Raw genomic sequence first — 23,219 nt, forward strand, 5'->3', positions numbered from 1 at the left:
CCGGGTTGCTTGGCAACTAATCGCGGGCCCTTCCACACTGAGGCATGATACCATTGAAGCAAACGTTCGTTGGTATCTAATGCCTTAGTTTGAACTTATATCATGTTAAGAGAATTTAAATTTTTAATAAAGGTAATATTTACGATTAATAATCATTACGAGACTTTAAAATTATACCTATATACTAAAACACGCTCCAGATTTTGTCGTTTCAGCTCTATCGGATTGCCGTTTTGATTTTGCGTTCACACTGCAAACGGTCCCTCAACTTCGGCGCAATTTATACAACGGCCCCTCAACTTTACACTTTTTCAGGGGTAAAAAATGTAACTAGATAATTTTATTAAAATAAAAGAAACTAATTCCAACCGAATTTTTAACGGGCCCTATCTTCTCGCTCGGTGCGAGTTAAATTTTCTCGAGACCACCGTTCAACTTGAAAAAATCTAATGAACACAACGGGAGCGAAACGGATATCATTAAAAAAACACTAGATAACGGGCCCTATATTCTCGCTCGGTGCGAGTTAAATTTTTCCGATACCACCGTTTAACTCGAAATAATTTTACGAACACAACGTGACTAACCATACGCGAAACGAACATCGTTAAAAAATACTAAATATTTTGGGCTATATTACATACATATACATACACGTCCAACAAACAATCCAGCTTACTAGATATATTAGGTATCAAACAACGTATATCCAAATTCGACAGCGCGTCGAATACAATCGCAGCAACGCGCGGTCGAATTTTTTTTCTAATTATTAACAATGTGACCTCTCGTTCCTTGTTGGAAATGGGGTGTTACATTTTGTCTATTCAATTACGTAGTTGCTTTTCGTTTATATATCATTTCTTAAAAAGGGATGTGAAGCAAAGTTGAAGTAATATTTCTTTTTAATAGTTAAAGAAGTATAGTTAATCATGAGAAGTACTTATTATACTTTCTACTAATTTAAATACCCAATAATTCTTTAAATACACAAAAAATATACTTACAAATTCTATTACGAACCTCTGTGTAAACAAGTATTCCTAACTATCTAGCCATTTTAATGAATATACTTTGAGTAAAGCTAATACATTTGGACAATATTACATCAATTTAACTTTTTACATCAATTTAGAGAGCTCATCACCCTTCGGGATGTACCACTTGCTGACAAAATGAGGGCTGAAGGAAAATATAAAAAGGCAAAAAGAGAAGCTAAGAAGGCAGTCACGCGTGTGAAAGACAAAGCGTACGAAGAGGTGTACAGGAGACTAAACTCCAAAGAGGTGCAAATGATATCTTCAAGATAGCTAAAGCAAGGGAGCTTGGAAAAAGGACCTGGATAACATTAAATTTATCAAAGATGAAGTTGGTCAAAGCATCGTAAAGGAAGACGGAACTAGGAAATGATGGGAAGAGTACTTCTCGACTCTTTTCGTTGCGGGTTCTGAGCGCAACGATGAGCCGGAAAACACATCTATGGAAGCTCATCAAAACAACTGTCAATGTTCGATGATCAAATATGAAGAAGTAAGAGAGGCTCCAAGAAAGATGGGTAGAAATAAATATGTTGGACCAGACCAAATCCCTATAGAAGCTTGGCGATGTCTGGGTGATGATGGCGTTAAGTGGTTGACAAGTCTTTTCAACAAGAAATTTAGAAGCCAAAAAATGTCAATGGAATGGAGACTCATCGAGGTTATTCCTATCTACAAGAACAAAGGTGGTGCTCAAGTATGCGGTAAGTATAGATATGTAAAATTACTTAGCCATACCATGAAGCTTTGGTAGAGTTTGATACAAGACTTCAATGCGAGACAAAGGTGTCTGAGAATCAATTTGATTTCATGCCAGGGCGTTCTTCGATGGAGGCAATTCATATCATTAGTGTAGTGACCCAAACTTTTCCATGTTTATATATATTAATTGAGATTGCTATTTACATGACTAAATGTTTCCAACGTGTTAAGAAATCAAACTTGTTAAGACTTGATTAAATGAAATAAGTTTCATATAGACAATTGATCACCCAAGTTGACCGGCGATTCACGAACGTTACAAATTTGTAAAAACTACATGTTGTGGTATATATAAACATATATATATATATATATATGGTTGACATGAGATTATGATGAGTAAATATCTCACTAAGTATATTAACAATGTGTGATATACATAAGAAATGAGATTACTAAGTTAAGAAACTCGAAATGATATATATAACGATTATCGTTATGATAACGTCTACTAAATACATATGTATCATATTAAGATATTGATACACTTTATTTAACATGATAAAATGATATTTAAATATTTCATTAAGTTTGTTAACAATGAACTACATATGTAAAAACAAGACTACTAACTTAATGATTTCGAAACGAGACATATATGTAACGATTATCGTTGTAACGATATTTAAATGTATATATATCATATTAAGATATATTAACATATCATAATATCATGACAATATAATAATTTAACATCTCATTAGATATAATAAACATTGGGTTAACAACATTTAACAAGATCGTTAACTTAAAGGTTTCAAATCAATATTTACATGTAACGACTAACGATGACTTAACGACTCAGTTAAAATGTATATACATGTAGTGTTTTAATATGTATTCATACACTTTTGAAAGACTTCAAGACACTTATCAAAATACTTCTACTTAACAAAAATGCTTATAGTTACATCCTCGTTCAGTTTCATCAACAATTCTACTCGTATGCACCTGTATTCGTACTCGTACAATACACAGCTTTTAGATGTATGTACTATTGGTATATACACTCCAATGATCAGCTCTTAGCAGCCCATGTGAGTCACCTAAACATGTGGGAACCATAATTTGGCAAATAGCATGAAATATCTCATAAAATTACAAAAATATGAGTAATCATTCATGACTTATTTACATGAAAACAAAATTACACATCCTTTATATCTAATCCATATACCAACGACCACTTTCATTCTTCAATTTTCTTCATCTAAGTGATCTCTCTCAAGTTATATCTTCAAGTTCTAAGTGTTCTTCATAAATTCTATAAGTTCTAGTTTCATAAAATCAAGAATACTTCCAAGTTTGCTAGCTTACTTCCAATCTTGTAAAGTGATCATCCAACTTCAAGAAATCTTTCTTATTTACAGTAAGATATCTTTCTAATACAAGTTAATACTCATATTCAAACTTTGATTCAATTTCTATAACTATAACAATCTTATTTCGAGTGGAAATCTTACTTGAACTTGTTTTCGTGTCATGATTCTGCTTCAAGAACTTTCAAGCCATCCAAGGATCCTTTGAAGCTAGATCCATTTTTCTAATTTCCAGTAGTTTTATCCATAAAACTTGAGGTAGTAATGATGTTCATAACATCATTCTATTCATACATATAAAGCTATCTTATTCGAAGGTTTAAACTTGAAATCACTAGAACATAGTTTAGTTAATTCTAAAGTTGTTCGCAAACAAAAGTTAATCCTTCTAACTTGACTTTTAAAATCAACTAAACACATGTTATATATCTATATGATATGCTAACTTAATGATTTAAAATCGGAAAACACGAAAAACACCGTAAAACCGGATATACGCCGTTGTAGTAACACCACGGGCTGTTTTGGGTTAGTTAATTAAAAACTATGATAAATTTTGATTTAAAAGTTGTTCTTCTGGGAAAATGATTTTTCTTATGAACATGAAACTATATCCAAAAATCATGGTTAAACTCAAAGTGGAAGTATGTTTTCCAAAATGGTCATCTAGACGTCGTTCTTTCGACTGAAATGACTACCTTTACAAAAATGACTTGTAACCTATAATTCCGACTATAAACTTATACTTTTTCTGTATAGATTCATAAACTTAAGTTCAATATGAAACCATAGCAATTGGATTCACTCAAAACGGATTTAAAATGAAGAAGTTATGGGTAAAACAAGATTGGATATTTTTGATCTTTTTAGCTACGGGAAATGTTTAACAAATCTATACAAATCATATCCTAGCTAACTTATATTGTATTATACATGTATTCTAATATATTATGTAATCTTGGGATACCATAGACACGTATGCAAATGTTTTGACATATCATATCGACCCATGTATATATATTATTTGGAACAACCATAGACACTCTATATGCAGTAATGTTGGAGTTAGCTATACAGGGTTGAGGTTGATCCCAAAAATATATATACTTTGAGTTGTGATCTATCCTGAGACGTGTATACACTGGGTCGTGAATTGATTCAAGATAATATTTATCGATTTATTTCTGTACATCTAATTATGGACAACTAGTTGTAGGTTACTAACAAGGACAGCTGACTTAATAAACTTAAAACAGTAAAACGTATTAAAAAAGTTGTAAATATATTTTGAACATACTTTGATATATATGTACATATTTGTTATAGGTTCGTGAATCGACCAGTGGCCAAGTCTTACTTCCCGACGAAGTAAAAATCTGTGAAAGTGAGTTATAGTCCCACTTTTAAAATCTAATATTTTTGGGATGAGAATACATGCAGGTTTTATAAATGATTTACAAAATAGACACAAGTACGTGAAACTACATTCTATGGTTGAATTATCGAAATCGAATATGCCCCTTTTTATTAAGTCTGGTAATCTAAGAATTAGGGAGCAGACACCCTAATTGACGCGAATCCTAAAGAGAGATATATTGGGCCTAACAAACCCCATCCAAAGTATCGGATGCTTTAGTACTTCGAAATTTATATCATATCCGAAGGGTGTCCCGGAATGATGGGGATATTCTTATATATGCATCTTGTTAATGTCGGTTACCAGGTGTTCACCATATGAATGATTTTTATCTCTATGCATGGGATGTATATTGAAATATGAAATCTTGTGGTCTATTGTTACGATTTGATATATATAGGTTAAACCTATAACTCACCAACATTTTTGTTGACGTTTAAAGCATGTTTATTCTCAGGTGAATACTAAGAGCTTCCGGTGTTGCATACTAAAATAAGGACAAGATTTGGAGTCCATGTTTGTATGATATTGTGTAAAAACTGCATTCAAGAAACATATGTCGATATAATATATTTCTATTGTAAACCATTATGTAATGGTCGTGTGTAAACAGTATATTTTAGATTATCATTATTTGATAATCTACGTAATGGTTTTGAAACCTTTATTGATAAAATAAAGGTTATGGTTGTTTTAAAAATGAATGCAGTCTTTGAAAAACGTCTCATATAGAGGTCAAAACTTCGCAACGAAATCAATTAATATGGAACGTTTATAATCAATATGAACGGGACATTTCAGTTGGTATCCGAGCTTTGGTCTTAGAGAACCAGAAAATTTGCATTAGTGTATCTTATCGAGTTTGTTAGGATGCATTAGTGAGTCTGGACTTCGACCGTGTTTTCTTTAAAAATGATTGCTTAACATTTTTGTTGGAAACTATATATTATTAACATGTAAATATTATGTGATATATTAATCTCTTAACATGTTTGATATTGTGTGATAGATGTCTACCTCTAGCACAAATCCCATTGACTCACCTAATAATAACGAAGAGTCGAATATATATTGGCAAGATTTACAAGTTCCCGAAGAACCGGAAGAAGAGGAAACGGAACTGGAAGAAGAGGAACCGGAATAAGAGGAACCAGAAGAAGAGGAACTGGAAGAAGAAGAGGTTCCGGAGGGGAGAATATTAGGAACCACAGAAAACCGGTCAAATAAAAGAAAATCCTCAACCAATGGACCAAAGTTAATAATGGTCAATGGTGTTTCCGCTAAGGAAGCAAAATATTGGGAAAATTACCAATTTTCCGATGAATCGGATCCTGATGAGGATTCCGATGATGTTATAAAAATTACCCCGACCCAATTTAATGAGGAAAAAGAAAATAATAAGGGAAAAGGCATCAAAATAGAGAAATCTGATTCCGACCCCGATGAACTTTATATGTACCGTCAACACCCGTATTTTCAATATCGTGACAATAACCCGGGAACCTCTAAACCACCAGGTTTTTCTAAACCAATGTGGAAAACGACGACTCGTATTAGAGGAACATCATATATCCCTAGAAGATTAGGAAAAAGAACCAAGTCCGAAGAAGAAGAAACCAGTGATTCAGATTAGAGGGGTGTGAGCATATTGTGTAATAAATGTATTGTAGTGTGCTTGTACTTTTATGTTCTATGTAAAAATTGCTTGTATTGTTTATTTTTACGAATCTAATCCTTGTCTATTTTACAGTATAAAAACAAAATGGACGTTAAGGGTAGACAACCGAATATTTTAGAAGACCTACCAGAGGATATGATTGAGGAAATCTTGTCTAGAGTCGGTCAGAATTCATCAGCACATTTAGTTATGGCGAAATTAACTTGTCAAACATTTGAAAGACTTTCCAAAAATGCCTTAGTTTATAAAAGGCTTTCCTTTGATAGGTGGGGTATATCACATTGGGGAGACCGTAAGTTACGCCGTGTTTTCTTTAAAGCGTTAAATGCGGGGAACCCAAATGCAATTTTATGCTACGGGTTAAGAACCTATTTTGACTCAACATATCCCAACATAGGATTTCGTGAATTAGAAAGAGTTTCTAACATGCAACATAAAGAAGCATGTTATGCTTACGGGTTAGTGATGTTCGCTTCTTACCAAAGTGAGAAAAAAAACATCGAATTGCAGCTTTTAAATAAAACTTTCCCACAAGTGACGGATTCAGTAGTTGGGGTGAGAAACAAGGTTTTTAGATTATTACGGGGCTGTTGAACATTACGAAACCCTCGTCCTTTTGACGACATTACAACATGCTGCCTAGCCAATGGTTATAACGGTTATTTTCCACAAGACCAAGGATGGGAAGTCGTCTTAGTAAAACCAGAATGCATGACTTGTTTCTGGACTTATGAATTACGTGTCTTTATTTCCTTTGCTGAACAACTTGCGTATTAACTAGATTTATCTTCAAAACTGTCCTGTATCATAGTGTACTATATTTCATGTTATATGTAATATAGCGAAGTTGTAAGTTTGAAGAATATTTGTATGTGATATATTATTATAATCAAGTTTTTCATATGGAATTGTAGTAGTTGAATTGTATATTAGCTACTAAGTATGAACTTAACGGGTAGGTAGTACCCGAATTTAAACTTATAAAACGCTAATATGAAGAAAAAGCTTTTATAAATGAGTTCATATTATGCTACGAGATACTATTGACTACTCTTAATATTCTGTATGATTAACTTGTTTCATTTAACTATTTTGAAGGAAATGGCACGGACTACTCGACACACCTTGAATATGAACGAAGAGGAATTTCGTGCCTTTCTTGCTTCAAACATAGCCGCAGTACAGGCCGCGCTACATACCAACAATAACTCTGAATCTAGCAATACAGCTAACGGCGCAAGAAATCGTGTAGGATGCTCCTACAAGGAATTCACTGCCTGCAAACCTTTAGAAATTAATGGGACCGAAGGACCAATCGGATTGAAACGGTGGACCGAGAAAGTTGAATCGGTCTTTGCCATAAGTAAGTGTGCTGAAGGAGACAAAGTAAAGTACGCTACGCATACCTTCACAGGTATTGCGTTAACATGGTGGAATACCTATCTAGAGCAAGTGGGACAAGATGCTGCTTACGCGCTACCGTGGTCAGCATTCAAGCACTTGATGAACGAGAAGTACCGTCCTAGAACCGAGGTCAATAAGCTCAAGTCAGAACTTAGAGGGTTACGAACACAGGGATTCGATATTACTTCGTACGAAAGACGATTCACAGAATTGTACCTATTGTGTCCGAGAGCTTTCGAAGATGAGGAAGAGAAGATCGACGCGATTGTGAAAGGGTTACCGGAGAGAATCCAAGAAGATATAAGTTCACACGAGCCTGCCTTCATACAAAAGGCATGTAGAATAGCTCACAAACTAGTGAACCAGATTGAGGGAAGAATTAAAGAACAGGCGGCCGAAGAGGCCAACGTGAAGCTAGTCAAAAGAAAGTGGGAGGAATACGGTGATAAGAGTCACCAAAACAACAACAACTATCCCAACAATCGCAACTACAACAAACGGCAAAACAACAACAACTACAACTACAACAATCATCCCAACAACAATAACAACCGCAACAACAACAACAATCAGAAGCAGCTATGCCAAAGGTGTGAAAAGTATCACTCGGGGTTCTGCACCAAATTTTGCAACAAGTGTAAAAGAAATGGTCATAGCGCGGCGAAGTGTGAGGTCTACGGACCAGGGGTTAACAGCACGAAAGGAACAAATGGTGTCGGAACGAGTAATGGCGGAGCAAGTAGTGTCGGAGCAAGTTATGCCAATGTAGTTTGTTATAAATGTGGAAAACCGGGCCACATTATTAGAAATTGCCTGAACTAGGAGAACACGAATGGACAAGGCCGCGGAAGAGTTTTCAATATTAATGCGGCAGAGGCACAGGAAGACCCGGAGCTTATTACGGGTACGTTTCTTATTGACAATAAATCTGCTTACGTTTTATTTGATTCGGGTGCGGATAGAAGCTATATGGGTAGAGATTTTTGTGCTAAATTAAGTTGTCCATTGATGCCATTGGATAGTAAATTTTTACTCGAATTAGCAAACGGTAAATTAATTTCAGCAGATTATATATGCCGGAATCGAGAAATTAAACTGGGTAGCGAAATATTTAAGATTGATTTGATACCAGTAGAGTTAGGGAGTTTTGATGTAATAGTTGGCATGGACTGGCTGAAGGAGATGAAAGCAGAGATCGTATGTTACAAAAATGCAATTCGCATTGTACGAGAAGAAGGAGAACCCTTAATGGTGTACGGAGAAAAGGGCAACACGAAGCTACATCTTATTAGTAATTTGAAGGCACAAAAACTAATAAGAAAAGGTTGCTATGCTGTTCTAGCACACGTCGAGAAAGTACAAACTGAAGAAAAGAGCATCAATGATGTTCCCGTCGCAAAAGAATTTCCCGATGTATTTTCGAAAGAATTACCGGGATTACCCCCACATCGATCCGTTGAATTTCAAATAGATCTTGTACCAGGACCTGCACCAATAGCTCGTGATCCTTACAGACTCGCACCCAGTGAGATGAAAGAACTGAAAAGCCAACTGCAAGAACTATTAGAACGTGGTTTTATTTGACCAAGCACATCACCATGGGGAGCTCCTGTTTTGTTTGTCAAGAAGAAGGATGGTACATTTAGGTTGTGTATTGACTACAGAGATTTGAATAAATTTACCATCAAAAACCGTTATCCACTGCCGAGAATTGACGACTTATTTGATCAACTACAAGGCTCGTCGGTTTATTCGAAAATCGATTTACGTTCTGGATATCATCAAATGCGAGTAAAGGAGGATGATATTCCAAAAACTGCTTTTAGGACGCGTTATGGTCATTACGAGTTTATGGATATGCCTTTTGGATTGACTAACGCACCAGCTGTGTTCATGGACCTTATAAACCGAGTGTGTGGGCCATATCTTGACAAGGTTTTCATCGTTTTCATCGATGACATACTTATTTACTCAAAGAATGATCAAGAGCACGAAGAACATTTGAGAAAAGTGCTAGAAGTATTGAGGAAAGAAAAACTGTACGCTAAGTTTTCAAAGTGTGCATTTTGGTTGGAAGAAGTTCAATTCCTCGGTCATATAGTGAACAAAGAAGGTATCCAGGTGGACCCGGTAAAGATCGAAACCATTGAAAAGTGGGAAATCCTAAAAACTCCGAAGCATATACGTCAATTTTTAGGATTGGCTGGTTACTACAGAAGATTCATCCAAGATTTCTCCAAAATAGCAAAACCCTTTACTGCATTAACGCATAAAGGGAAGAAATTTGAATGGAAGGATGAACAAGAGAAAGCGTTTCAGTTATTGAAGAAAAAGCTAACTACGGCACCTATATTGTCATTGCCTGAAATGAATGATGATTTTGTGATTTATTGTGACGCATCAAAGCAAGGTCTCGGTTGTGTATTAATGCAATGAACGAAGGTGATTGCTTATGCGTCTAGACAATTGAAGATTCACGAGCAAAATTATACAACTCACGATTTGGAATTGGGTGCTGTTGTTTTTGCATTAAAGACTTGGAGGCATTATTTATATGGAGTCAAAAGTATTATATATACCGACCACAAAAGTCTCCAACATATATTTAATCAGAAGCAACTGAATATGAGACATCGCAGGTGGATTGAACTGTTGAATGATTATGATTTTGAGATTCGATACCACCCGGGAAAGACGAATGTGGTAGCCGACGCTTTGAGTAGAAAGGACAGAGAACCTATACGGGTAAAAGCTATGAAAATAATTATTCGTACTAACCTTACAACTCAAATAAAAGAGGTGCAACAGGGGGTTGTAAAAGAAAGAAAGTTGAAGAATGAGATACCCAAAGGATCAGAGAAACACATTAATATTCGGGAAGACGGAACCCGATATAGGGCTGATAGAATTTGGGTACCAAGGTTTGGAGATGTGAGAGAAATGGTACTTAAAGAAGCACATAAAACCAGATATTCAATACATCCCGGAGCGGGGAAGATGTATAAAGATCTCAAGAAACACTTTTGGTGGCCGGGTATGAAAGCCGATATTGCTAAATATGTAGGAGAATGTTTGACGTGTTCTAAGGTCAAAGCTGAACATCAGAAACCATCAGGTCTACTACAACAACCTGAAATCCCGAAATGGAAATGGGAAAACATTACCATGGATTTCATTACTAAATTGCTAAGGACTGCAAGTGGTTATGATACTATTTGGGTAATAGTTGATCGTCTCACCAAGTCAGCACACTTCCTGCCAATGAGAGAAGATGACAAAATGGAGAAGTTGGCGCGATTGTATTTGAAGGAGGTTGTCTCCAGACATGGAATACCCGTCTCTATTATCTCTGATAGGGATGGTAGATTTGTTTCAAGGTTCTGGCAGACGTTGCAACAAGCATTGGGGACTCGTCTAGACATGAGTACTGGCTATCATCCACAAACTGATGGGCAGAGTGAAAGGACAATATAAACGCTTGAAGACATGCTACGAACATGTGTTATTGATTTCGGAAACAGTTGGGATCGACACCTACCGTTAGCAGAATTTTCCTACAACAACAGTAATCATTCTAGTATTGAGATGGCGCCGTTTGAGGTACTTTATAGTAGAAAGTGCAGGTCTCCGATTTTTTGGAATGAAGTGGGGGATAGACAGATTACGGGTCCGGAGATAATACAAGAAACTACCGAGAAAATCATCCAAATTCAACAACGATTGAAAACCGCCCAGAGTCGACAAAAGAGCTACGCGAACAGTAAAAGAAAAGATATAGAGTTTGAAATTGGAGAAATGGTCATGCTTAAGGTTTCACCTTGGAAAGGCGTTGTTCGATTTGGTAAACGGGGGAAACTAAATCCAAGGTACATTGGACCATTCAAGATTATAGATCGTGTCGGACCAGTAGCTTACCAACTGGAGCTACCTCAACAACTCGCGGTGGTACATAACACTTTCCACGTCTCGAATTTGAAGAAATGTTTTGCTAAAGAAGATCTCACTATTCCGTTGGATGAAATCCAAATCAATGAAAAACTTCAATTCATTGAAGAACCCGTCGAAATAATGGATCGTGAGGTTAAAAGACTTAAGCAAAACAAGATACCGATTGTTAAGGTTCAATGGAATGCTTGTAGAGGACCCGAGTTCACCTAGGAGAGTGAATATCAGATGAAGAAGAAATACCCGCATCTATTTCCAGAAGATTCGTCAACACCTTCAATAGCTTAAAATTTCGGGACGAAATTTATTTAACGGGTAGGTACTGTAGTGACCCGAACTTTTCCATGTTTATATATATTAATTGAGATTGCTATTTACATGACTAAATGTTTCCAACGTGTTAAGCAATCAAACTTGTTAAGACTTGATTAAATGAAATAAGTTTCATATAGACAATTGATCACCTAAGTTGACCGGCGATTCACGAACGTTACAAATTTGTAAAAACTACATGTTGTGGTATATATAGACATATATATATATATATATATATATATATATATATATATATATATATATATATATATATATATATGGTTAACATGAGATTATGATGAGTAAGTATCTCACTAAGTATATTAACAATGTGTGATATACATAAGAAATGAGATTACTAAGTTAAGAAACTCGAAATGATATATATAACGATTATAGTTATGATAACGTCTACTAAATACATATGTATCATATTAAGATATTGATACACTTTATTTAACATGATAAAATGATATTTAAATATTTCATTAAGTGTGTTAACAATGAACTACATATGTAAAAACAAGACTACTAACTTAATGATTTCGAAACGAGACATATATGTAACGATTATCGTTGTAATTAAATGTATATATATCATATTAAGATATATTAATATATCATAATATCATGATAATATAATAATTTAACATCTCATTAGATATAATAAACATTGGGTTAACAACATTTAACAAGATCGTTAACTTAAAGGTTTCAAATCAACATTTACATGTAACGACTAACGATGACTTAACGACTCAGTTAAAATGTATATACATGTAGTGTTTTAATATGTATTCATACACTTTTGAAAGACTTCAAGACACTTATCAAAATACTTCTACTTAACAAAAATGCTTACAATTACATCCTCGTTCAGTTTCATCAACAATTCTACTCGTATGCACCTGTATTCGTACTCGTACAATACACAGCTTTTAGATGTATGTACTATTGGTATATACACTCCAATGATCAGCTCTTAGCAGCCCATGTGAGTCACCTAACACATGTGGGAACCATCATTTGGCAACTAGCATGAAATATCTCATAAAATTACAAAAATATGAGTAATCATTCATGACTTATTTACATGAAAACAAAATTACACATCCTTTATATCTAATCCATATACCAACGACCAAAAACACCTATAAACACTTTCATTCTTCAATTTTCTTCATCTAAGTGATCTCTCTCAAGTTATATCTTCAAGTTCTAAGTGTTCTTCATAAATTCTATAAGTTCTAGTTTCATAAAATCAAGAATACTTCCAAGTTTGCTAGCTTACTTCCAATCTTGTAAAGTGATCATCCAACTTTAAGAAATCTTTCTTATTTACAGCAAGATATCTTTCTAATATAAGGTAATACTCATATTCAAACTTTGATTCAATTTCTATAACTATAACAATCTTATTTCGAGTGGAAATCTTACTTGAACTTGTTTTCGTGTCATGATCTGCTTCAAGAACTTTCAAGCCATCCAAGGATCCTTTGAAGCTAGATCCATTTTTCTAATTTCCAGTAGTTTTATTAAGAAAACTTGAGGTAGTAATGATGTTCATAACATCATTCGATTCATACATATAAAGCTATCTTATTCGAAGGTTTAAACTTGAAATCATTAGAACATAGTTTAGTTAATTCTAAAGTTGTTCGCAAACAAAAGTTAATCCTTCTAACTTGACTTTTAAAATCAACTAAACACATGTTATATATCTATATGATATGCTAACTTAATGATTTAAAACCGGAAAACACGAAAAACACCGTAAAACCGGATATACGCCGTTGTAGTAACACCGCGGGCTGTTTTGGGTTAGTTAATTAAAAACTATGATAAATTTTGATTTAAAAGTTGTTCTTCTGAGAAAATGATTTTTCTTATGCACATGAAACTATATCCAAAAATCATGGTTAAACTCAAAGTGGAAGTATGTTTTCCAAAATGGTCATCTAGACGTCGTTCTTTCGACTGAAATGACTACCTTTACAAAAATGACTTGTAACCTGTAATTCTGACTATAAACTTATACTTTTTCTGTATAGATTCATAAACTTAAGTTCAATATGAAACCATAGCAATTGGATTCACTCAAAACGGATTTAAAACGAAGAAGTTATGGGTAAAACAAGATTGGATATTTTTGATCTTTTTAGCTACGGGAAATGTTTAACAAATCTATACAAATCATATCCTAGCTAACTTATATTGTATTATACATGTATTCTAATATATTATGTAATCTTGGGATACCATAGACACGTATGCAAATGTTTTGACATATCATATCGACCTATGTATATATATTATTTAGAACAACCATAGACACTCTATATGCAGTAATGTTGGAGTTAGCTATACAGGGTTGAGGTTGATCCCAAAAATATATATACTTTGAGTTGTGATATAGCCTGAGACGTGTATACACTGGGTCGTGAATTGATTCAAGATAATATATATCGATTTATTTCTGTACATCTAATTATGGACAACTAGTTGTAGGTTACTAACAAGGACAGCTGACTTAATAAACTTAAAACAGTAAAACGTATTAAAAATGTTGTAAATATATTTTGAACATACTTTGATATATATGTACATATTTGTTATAGGTTCGTGAATCGACCAGTGGCCAAGTCTTACTTCCCGACGAAGTAAAAATCTGTGAAAGTGAGTTATAGTCCCACTTTTAAAATCTAATATTTTTGGGATGAGAATACATGCAGGTTTTATAAATGATTTACAAAATAGACACAAGTACGTGAAACTACATTCTATGGTTGAATTATCGAAATCGAATATGCCCCTTTTTATTAAGTCTGGTAATCTAAGAATTAGGGAGCAGACACCCTAATTGACGCGAATCCTAAAGATATATCTATTGGGCCTAACAAACCCCATCCAAAGTACCGGATGCTTTAGTACTTCGAAATTTATATCATATCCGAAGGGTGTCCCGGAATGATGGGGATATTCTTATATATGCATCTTGTTAATGTCGGTTACCAGGTGTTCACCATATGAATGATTTTTATCTCTATGTATGGGATGTATATTGAAATATGAAATCTTGTGGTCTATTGTTACGATTTGATATATATAGGTTTAACCTACAACTCACCAACATTTTTGTTGACGTTTAAAGCATGTTTATTCTCAGGTGAATACTAAGAGCTTCTGGTGTTGCATACTAAAATAAGGACAAGATTTGGAGTCCATGTTTGTATGATATTGTGTAAAAACTGCATTCAAGAAACATATGTCGATATAATATATTTCTATTGTAAACCATTATGTAATGGTCGTGTGTAAACAGTATATTTTAGATTATCATTATTTGATAATCTACGTAATGATTTTGAAACCTTTATTGATAAAATAAAGGTTATGGTTGTTTTAAAAATGAATGCAGTCTTTGAAAAACGTCTCATATAGAGGTCAAAACTTCGCAACGAAATCAATTAATATGGAACGTTTATAATCAATATGAACGGGACATTTCAATTAGGAGCCTTATGGAAAAGTACAAGAAAAATCAAAAGAACTTACACATGGTGTTATTAGACTAAGAAAAAGCATTTGATTGTGTTTCACGGGAGTTGGTCTGGAAGATCCTCAATGATCGAGGTACCCCGAGTAGTTACATCAGAGCTATTGAAGATATGTATGAAGGGGCAAGTCCCGTTTTCGAACGCATGTAGGAAACCCAGAGTTTCACCCGGTAGAAGTTGGTAGACAGTAGGGATCAACACTTAACCCTGTTCTTTTCGCTTTGATCCTCGACGAGCTGTCTTGAGGGATACAGGACATCATCCCATGGCTCTTGGTCTTTGCCGGTGATATTGATTTAGTATTGAAAACCAATGGGGGAGCTAAATAGAAGACTTGAGCAATGTAGGGAGGTCTTCAAACAAAATGGTTTACGAATCAGTAGACAAAATACTAAATATCTTAGGTGCAACTTTGACTGCAACGAAGGCGACCTCAATAATGGGGAGGATATTCGCATCGGAGACCAGATCATGCACCCGCAAAATTCTTTTAGATACTTAGGATTGGTGCTTCACAAATCAAGAAAGATTGATGAGGACGTGACTCACCGTATAAAGGTAGGATGGTTGAAGTGGAGAACATCAATCGGCGTCTTGTGCAACAAGAAGGTACCTTTTAAACTGAATGGGAAATTCTTCAAGGTGAAAATTAGATCTGCCATGTTACGGATCAAAGTGCTGGACATTGACGAAGGCTCAGGAAAGAAGGATGGAGGTGGCTGAGATGAGGATGCTTAGGTGGACGTGTGGTAAAATCATGTTAGATATGTTACTAAATGTGGTCTTCAGGGAAAACCTGGAAGTTGGGAGCATCATCAACAAACTTCGAGAAGAACGACTTCGATGGGTTGGGCATGTTATGAGGTGCCCAATTACTACACTTGTTAGCAGAGTTGAGGCCCTCACGGTGGACGGTGTAAGAAGAGGTAGACCTAAACGTAGATGGGAAGACTGTGTGAAGATCAACATGAGAGAGTTGTTGTTGACCGAAGACATGACTTCTGATAGCAATGTGTGGAGCACTAGAGTTAGAATAGATGAGTAAGTTTTATTTATTTATTTATGTATGCATGTTTATGAATGGATGTATGCTTTGTATGTATGTGTGTTCATATTTATATGTGTGTGCGCGTATTCATGTATGTATGTTCACGTATGTAGGTTTCTATGCTTATGTATGTATGTATGTATGTATGTATGTATGTACGTATGTATGTATGTACGTATGTATGTATGTATGTATGTATGTATGTATGTATGTATGTATGTATGTATGTATGTTTATGTATCCTATGTATGCTTATATATATATATATATATATATATATATATATATATATATATGTTATTCTTCTCCCTTTTGTACATAGGTGTTTTGTGTTGAGTAAGATATATTAGAATATACTTGTTTATAGGGTTAGAAGCATAGTTCTTATATGTTTTTTCATGTGAGTGTGAGGGAATGTGTAGGTATGTGCATGTATGTATCAGTATGCGTAATTATGTGTATGTAGGTATGTGTGTGTATATAGTTTTTGTATGGGTGTATGTGTTTGTATGTAAGTATGTTTATGTGTATATGTATTTGTGTGTATGTATGTTTTGTGTGAATATATATATGCGTGTATGTTTATTAACGTATGTATGTAGATGTATGACTATGGATGTATCATGTATGTATGCATGTTCATGTATGTTGGTATGCTTATTTATGTATGTATGCATGTATGTATATTTATGTATTTATGTGTGTGTGGGTGTATGTATGTACGTATGTATGCATGTATATTTATGTATGTACATCTATGTACGTTTATATGTGTCTATATATGCCTAGCGTCCTCTTTGTGTAACATTTCTTGCAATTCTCTTGTGCTCCGTACAACACATTCATGTACGTATTGATTTATGGATTATTATTTTGGTAATATTGGCCGGAGGTTCACTTAAAGCAATCTCTATGCCCTCGAGTAGAGAAATTGACGACTTTCTTTGCATGTGGTGGAGAACACGTTCTCTGCATGTGGTCAGAGAAATGACTTCTCTCCTACTTTAGGGTAAATGTATGATTGTATACATCTCACCTCTCATACTTTGCATGTGCGGGATTTTGTATTATTGTTGTTATTTTTGTTAACGCTCACAATAAGCAAACACAGGGGCAATTGGTGTAGTTTATGAAACTTACAAGGGTAATTCGTTAAATTTTCTAAAAAGATCTTCGACGGTGATTTCTCCTGCTCCAGTCCACATGCCATTATAAGTTTATAACCTCAAACAGCATGTCAGGCTAGTGCTGATGGATGGGAAAGTAATAGAAATACAATACTTTTATTATATTTTCTTAAACTGTATATTTTTTTGTCTGGGAACAATTAAATTGGAACGGAGGGAATATTTTATTAAAAATATTTATTTAATTATTTGGATTTATTTAATTATTTGTAAATGTGATATATATATATATATATATATATATATATATATATATATATATATATATATATATATATATACACACACACATATATATATATATAAATCAAATAATCTCTTAATTAATCTTCAATACATACACCCTCTTAATTTTCACTAGTATGTTTTATACTCCCTCCGTCCCAACTTAATAGTCCACAGACAAAAAAACACAGTTTAATGAAATGATATAAAAATACTGTACTTTCTATTTACTTTCCAGTTTTACCTTTACATTTTCTTCTCTTTTAATCATATCCACATACATTAAGGGCATAATAGAACATAAGCTTCTTATTTTTTTCTATTTATAGAAGTAGTCTATTAATTTGGAACATCACAAAATGGAATACTAAGTGAAGAAAAACTATCTACGGAGTATTTAAAATCTACTTTGTATATTAACAACAGAGCAGGTTTGCTTGTTTTGAAATTTATAAGGCTTAAAAATTATCCACCATAATAAAACTACAGAAACAAATGCTACTAGAGAAAACATCTTTAACAGTCTGTCACAAATACAAAATTATCACCACTCATATCATTCTACAAATCTTAGATATAATCCAACAAATAATCATCAAGTTCGTGTTCATTCCCAACCAGTAGCAGCAGCTTCAGGTACTGGTGGTGCCGCACCTTCCCATCCATCAACACTAGCCTGACATGCTGTTTGAGATTATAAACTTATAATGGCATGCAGACTGCAGCAGGAGAAATCACCGCCGAAGATCTTTTTATAAAATTTAATTAATTACCCTTGTAAGTTTCATAAACTACACCAATTGCCCCTGTGTTTGCTTATTGTAAGCGTTAACAAAAATAACAACAATAATACAAAATCCCGAACATTCAAAGTATGAGAGGTGAGATGTATACAATCATACCTTTACCCTAAACTAGGAGAGAAGTCGTTGCTCTGACCACGTGCAGAGAACGTGTTCTCCACCACGTGCAAAGAAAGTCGTCAATTTCTTTACTCGAGGGAATATAGATTGCTTTAAGTGAACCTCCGACTAATAATAGCAAAATAATAATCTATAAATCAATACGTACATGAATGTGTTGTACGGAGCACAAGAGAATTGCAAGAAAGGCTACACAAAGAGGACGATATGCACATATAGACACATATAAACATACATAGATGTACATACTATTGAACTGGGGGGACTTAATGATACGCATACCCGATTAGCTTGTGTAGCGCATCAAACAGCATCACAATATGAGCCATGCATATAACCTGCTAAAGGAAGTAAGCGCCCAGTTGCGAACCTAGCGCAGATTCTGAACTAGCGCCAAGGTTACGTATGCATGTCAGGTGACGCTGTAGCTGGCAGAAGACACCTGATAGACAAAGAGTCAGGTCAGACAAAACACTTTTTACTTTTGTCGGGTCAGCTCACACAATAATGTACTATTGGCAGGCCATGATCCTTTTAGCTCTATTATGTGGTAAGAGAAGACAAAAAGGCTTACCCTATATATAAAGGACTCGATCCACAACGTAAGGAACTGAGCATTCGCTTTACATTCACACATATACTATTTATAACAATAGCGCCTATAACAATAACGTCGTTTTACCCGCGCTACCGGACTCACAGCATTTCACTAGATATATCCTTGATCTACAGGTAACGTTCTATGAACATAAACCTTTACAACCTAGCGCGAGCCATCTAAAATCGGGCAACCCGTCGATGGTGGGTCTATGTTTAACCCCCATGCTGAGATCCTCATCTCGTAAGGGGTTATTCGTGGTACTCCGGACCGAAGAGTTAAACTTAATTGACCCTTAAATCCCCCTTCATTGATGTCAAGCATGGACCGAAGCAAAGATACTGTGACGATCGCTCCAAATCCATATGGATAATACGTCATTCATCGATTTCATTGCGAGGTATTTGACCTCTATATGATATGTTTTGTAAACATTGCATTCTTTTGAAAAGGCACACCATAAATGCATATTTAAATCAAAGGTTTTCGACATCTGATGATTTCTACATATAGACAATCATCGTAATATAATAGTTTACAATGATACTTTCGTTGACAATGCAGTCAAAATAAGATACATGGTGATGATTTGGTGAATGCAACGTTTCCTTGAGAAGTATGTCATGTAAGACTCCATGCACATACCTTGTCTAACATATAAGTAAATAGCGGAAGACTTCTAGGAAACCTGAGAATAAACATGCTAACAAGTGTCAACACAAAGGTTGGTGAGTTCATAGTTTTAGTGTTTTGTATAATCTGTATATAAAAGTGGATCACAAGATTTCAGTTTTTCATCCAGAAACGTTTATCAAAATATTCTACGAAATTGAACACCCTGGTAACTAAACTTAACGTATATATAATCTATACCCTTTGTATAATCATCTTAATAATACACGCAAACCAACGTGTACGCTTCTCAAATAGCATACGTCCGTTAAAAGGCTAGTGCTCTAGCTCGGACGGGGATATCAAGCCCTATGGATCCATATACCTCTATTCGCGCCCATCGGTTCTTATAACCGACAGTTACTAGTTACCAAAGCTAAGGGATTTTTGGTTTAAACTCATTGTAGAATTAAGTATGTACTTGTATCCATTGCGTTTAAAATAAAGTGCATGTATTCTCAGCCCAAAAATATAGATTGCAAAAGCATTTAAAAAGGGAGCAAATGAAACTCACCTTAGCAGCATATAAAATCGTTCACCAAAATGTGACTGAAACTCGGATTACCAAATAATCATAGATCTCAACCTAGAGAACATATGTTGGTCAATAAATGTCTATCAAGCTAGGTCAGGTCATAGTGTATAACAATCCTAATGCTTGAGATCGACATACAAAAGTTATCCAAAGTCGTTTCAAAAAGTCAATTTTGACAATAATTCAACAAAACGAGACGTGCCTTATATATGGATTCATTTACTTGGTTGGTAATATTCAAAAATCAAATTTATCAATCTTACAAACAAGTTTCAAAAGCAATTTCAATCAATGTCAATCATAATTTAGTTGATCATATCTTTTAATTCGTTCACCGAAATTACGTGATTTCTAAATGAAAAGTTATTGATTTTTCTCCAGCTTTTCAAAAACATGCATATCATATACCTTTTATCAGTAATATATGTATTTACTTCGTGAATCATCATAACTGTTTAACGACAAAATTTAGCATACAAGCATGCATAAATATATATACTCGAGCACTAGACATGGATACACAATTAATATATAAAAGATAAGATATGAATGCTCACGTATCAATATTGTGATCCAATATTGCAGGAAAGTACGTAGACGCAACAGAGATGATAAACACTAGGTTTGTCTTGCGAATAATACCCATGAATATTACCCATAACTTCCATAGTTATAACCCATAATTTCCTTAGCTCTATCCCGTTTGTAAACCCATTTTAAAAGTGACACGCTCATGACCTCGTCGTAGTATTTTATGTATAAATAATAATAATACTAATACTACTAATAATGATAAGATTAATAATAATATTAATCTTAATAATAATAATAATAATAATAATAATAATAATATTAATCTTAATAATAATAATAATAATAATAATAATAATAATAATAATAATAATAATAATAATAATAATAATAATAATAATAATAATAATAATAATAATAATAATAATAATAATAATAATAATATATAATTTAAATATATACGGAGTAAAATGATTGAGGAAATAAACTGAACGAAATCGAGTTTTTATAGTATGTGGCCTGCTACAGTACCCCATGTGATCGCATGAGTTTTCAGTGTTTTTGCCATGCGATCGCATGGCCGCCTTATCCGTTTTTGTTTGCTAGTTTGTCGACATCAAATAGTGTACTGTAGCAAATAGTGTTTATTGTAGCAAATAGTGTTTTATTGTAGCAAATAGTATTTTACTGTAGCAAATAGTGTTTTACTGTAGCAAAGTCGTTTTTACTGTAGCAAATAGTGTTTTACTGTAGGAAAGTCATTTTTACTTGTACATATATATATATATATATACATACATATAATTGTTCATGAATCGTCGAGAACAACCGAAAGGTATTTGAATATATGAAAGTAGTTCAAAAATTTTGAGATTCAGTTTTACAGACTTTGCTTATCGCGTCAGAAATGTTGATCATAAAAAGTTAAGTTTAAATTTGATCAGAAATTTCCGGGTCATCACAGTACCTACCCGTTAAAGAAATTTCGTCCCGAAATTTGAGTGAGGTCGTCATGGCTAACAATAAAAATGTTTTCATGACGTATATGAGTCGATAAATAGAGTTTTATCACCGTTGAATAATATGGATAAAGCAATCCAATTACTCGAAGCGTATGAGAGAAGTTATCGTAATCGAGTGAAATGGAGAATAGAGATGCGTCTTATCTCTTGACGTAGTAACGATTGATTTCCGGAATTTAAGGAATAGAAAATCTTCTTAATCTAAATAAGATTTGATTCTTCGGATTTTAAGGAAATTAAGATTTCCTTTGATTAAATGCGTAATCTGCCTCGATTGCTATGTCTGATATTTTGCTATAAATTAACCACTTCCGTTTCATTATTTTCATCACTCCTACATCTTCTTCCTTAATTCATACTTTCAAAAGATTGTGAAAATGCTTCATCCAGTTCTGATTCTTGATATACTCTTAACTTTCATATCTGTCATTCTTCTTTTTCATCTACCACCGGAGGAAGTTATTTTCTTCTACCATTACCTTGGGGTTATAGTTTTTTTCATTCTCCCGTGTCTTTATATTGCTATACGCATTGATATACACGGTTTGTAAATTTTGGGGTTATTATCGGGCTTATATTCTCCTTTATATTTCGGAGCTTCATGCTTTCGTTTTCTCTTCCCGACTTTAAGTCAAGCGAATAATGGTTCAGAATTCGTAGGTATGAAATTTTGGATAAACAATACTAACGTTCTAAGAAAGAAATTTTAATGGCATGATCTTGATTTGTCAAATTACCAGAATATCTGAAAAAGACCGAATCATCAAGAAAAATATTTTCTTGATATGTTTAGAGATTAGAATGTAAGAGTCGTGTAACATGGCACATGATGAGGGTGGAATCTGTGAACCCTTATCACGTTCCATTAGAAACTCAACAAGACTTACTGTAATATAATCACGCTGATCAAGTGTCATTATATTATACTAATTCATGCTTCAGTTCCCAACACTACTTCAAAACATTAAAAAAAAATTTCGAATTTTTCAGATGCTAGAAACTAAAATAGTTTCTTTTATGTTATAACACAGATAGCGCGAAGAG

The 23,219-nt window shown here is 34.1% G+C and overlaps 1 protein-coding gene across 1 annotated transcript; it reads left to right on the forward strand.

Annotated features, from left to right (window-relative positions):
* Positions 1 to 1,479: 1,479 nt before the first annotated feature.
* On the forward strand, positions 1,480 to 16,479 carry LOC139868541 (uncharacterized). The gene is made up of 3 exons (XM_071856877.1): positions 1,480 to 1,741; positions 1,783 to 1,871; positions 16,129 to 16,479. Exons 1-3 carry the CDS (start codon positions 1,480 to 1,482, stop codon positions 16,477 to 16,479), a joined length of 702 nt encoding a protein of 233 aa, XP_071712978.1.
* The last annotated feature ends 6,740 nt before the right edge of the window (positions 16,480 to 23,219 follow it).

The sequence above is a fragment of the Rutidosis leptorrhynchoides genome, chromosome 9 (assembly GCF_046630445.1).
Source record: "Rutidosis leptorrhynchoides isolate AG116_Rl617_1_P2 chromosome 9, CSIRO_AGI_Rlap_v1, whole genome shotgun sequence".
Taxonomy (NCBI): domain Eukaryota; kingdom Viridiplantae; phylum Streptophyta; class Magnoliopsida; order Asterales; family Asteraceae; genus Rutidosis; species Rutidosis leptorrhynchoides.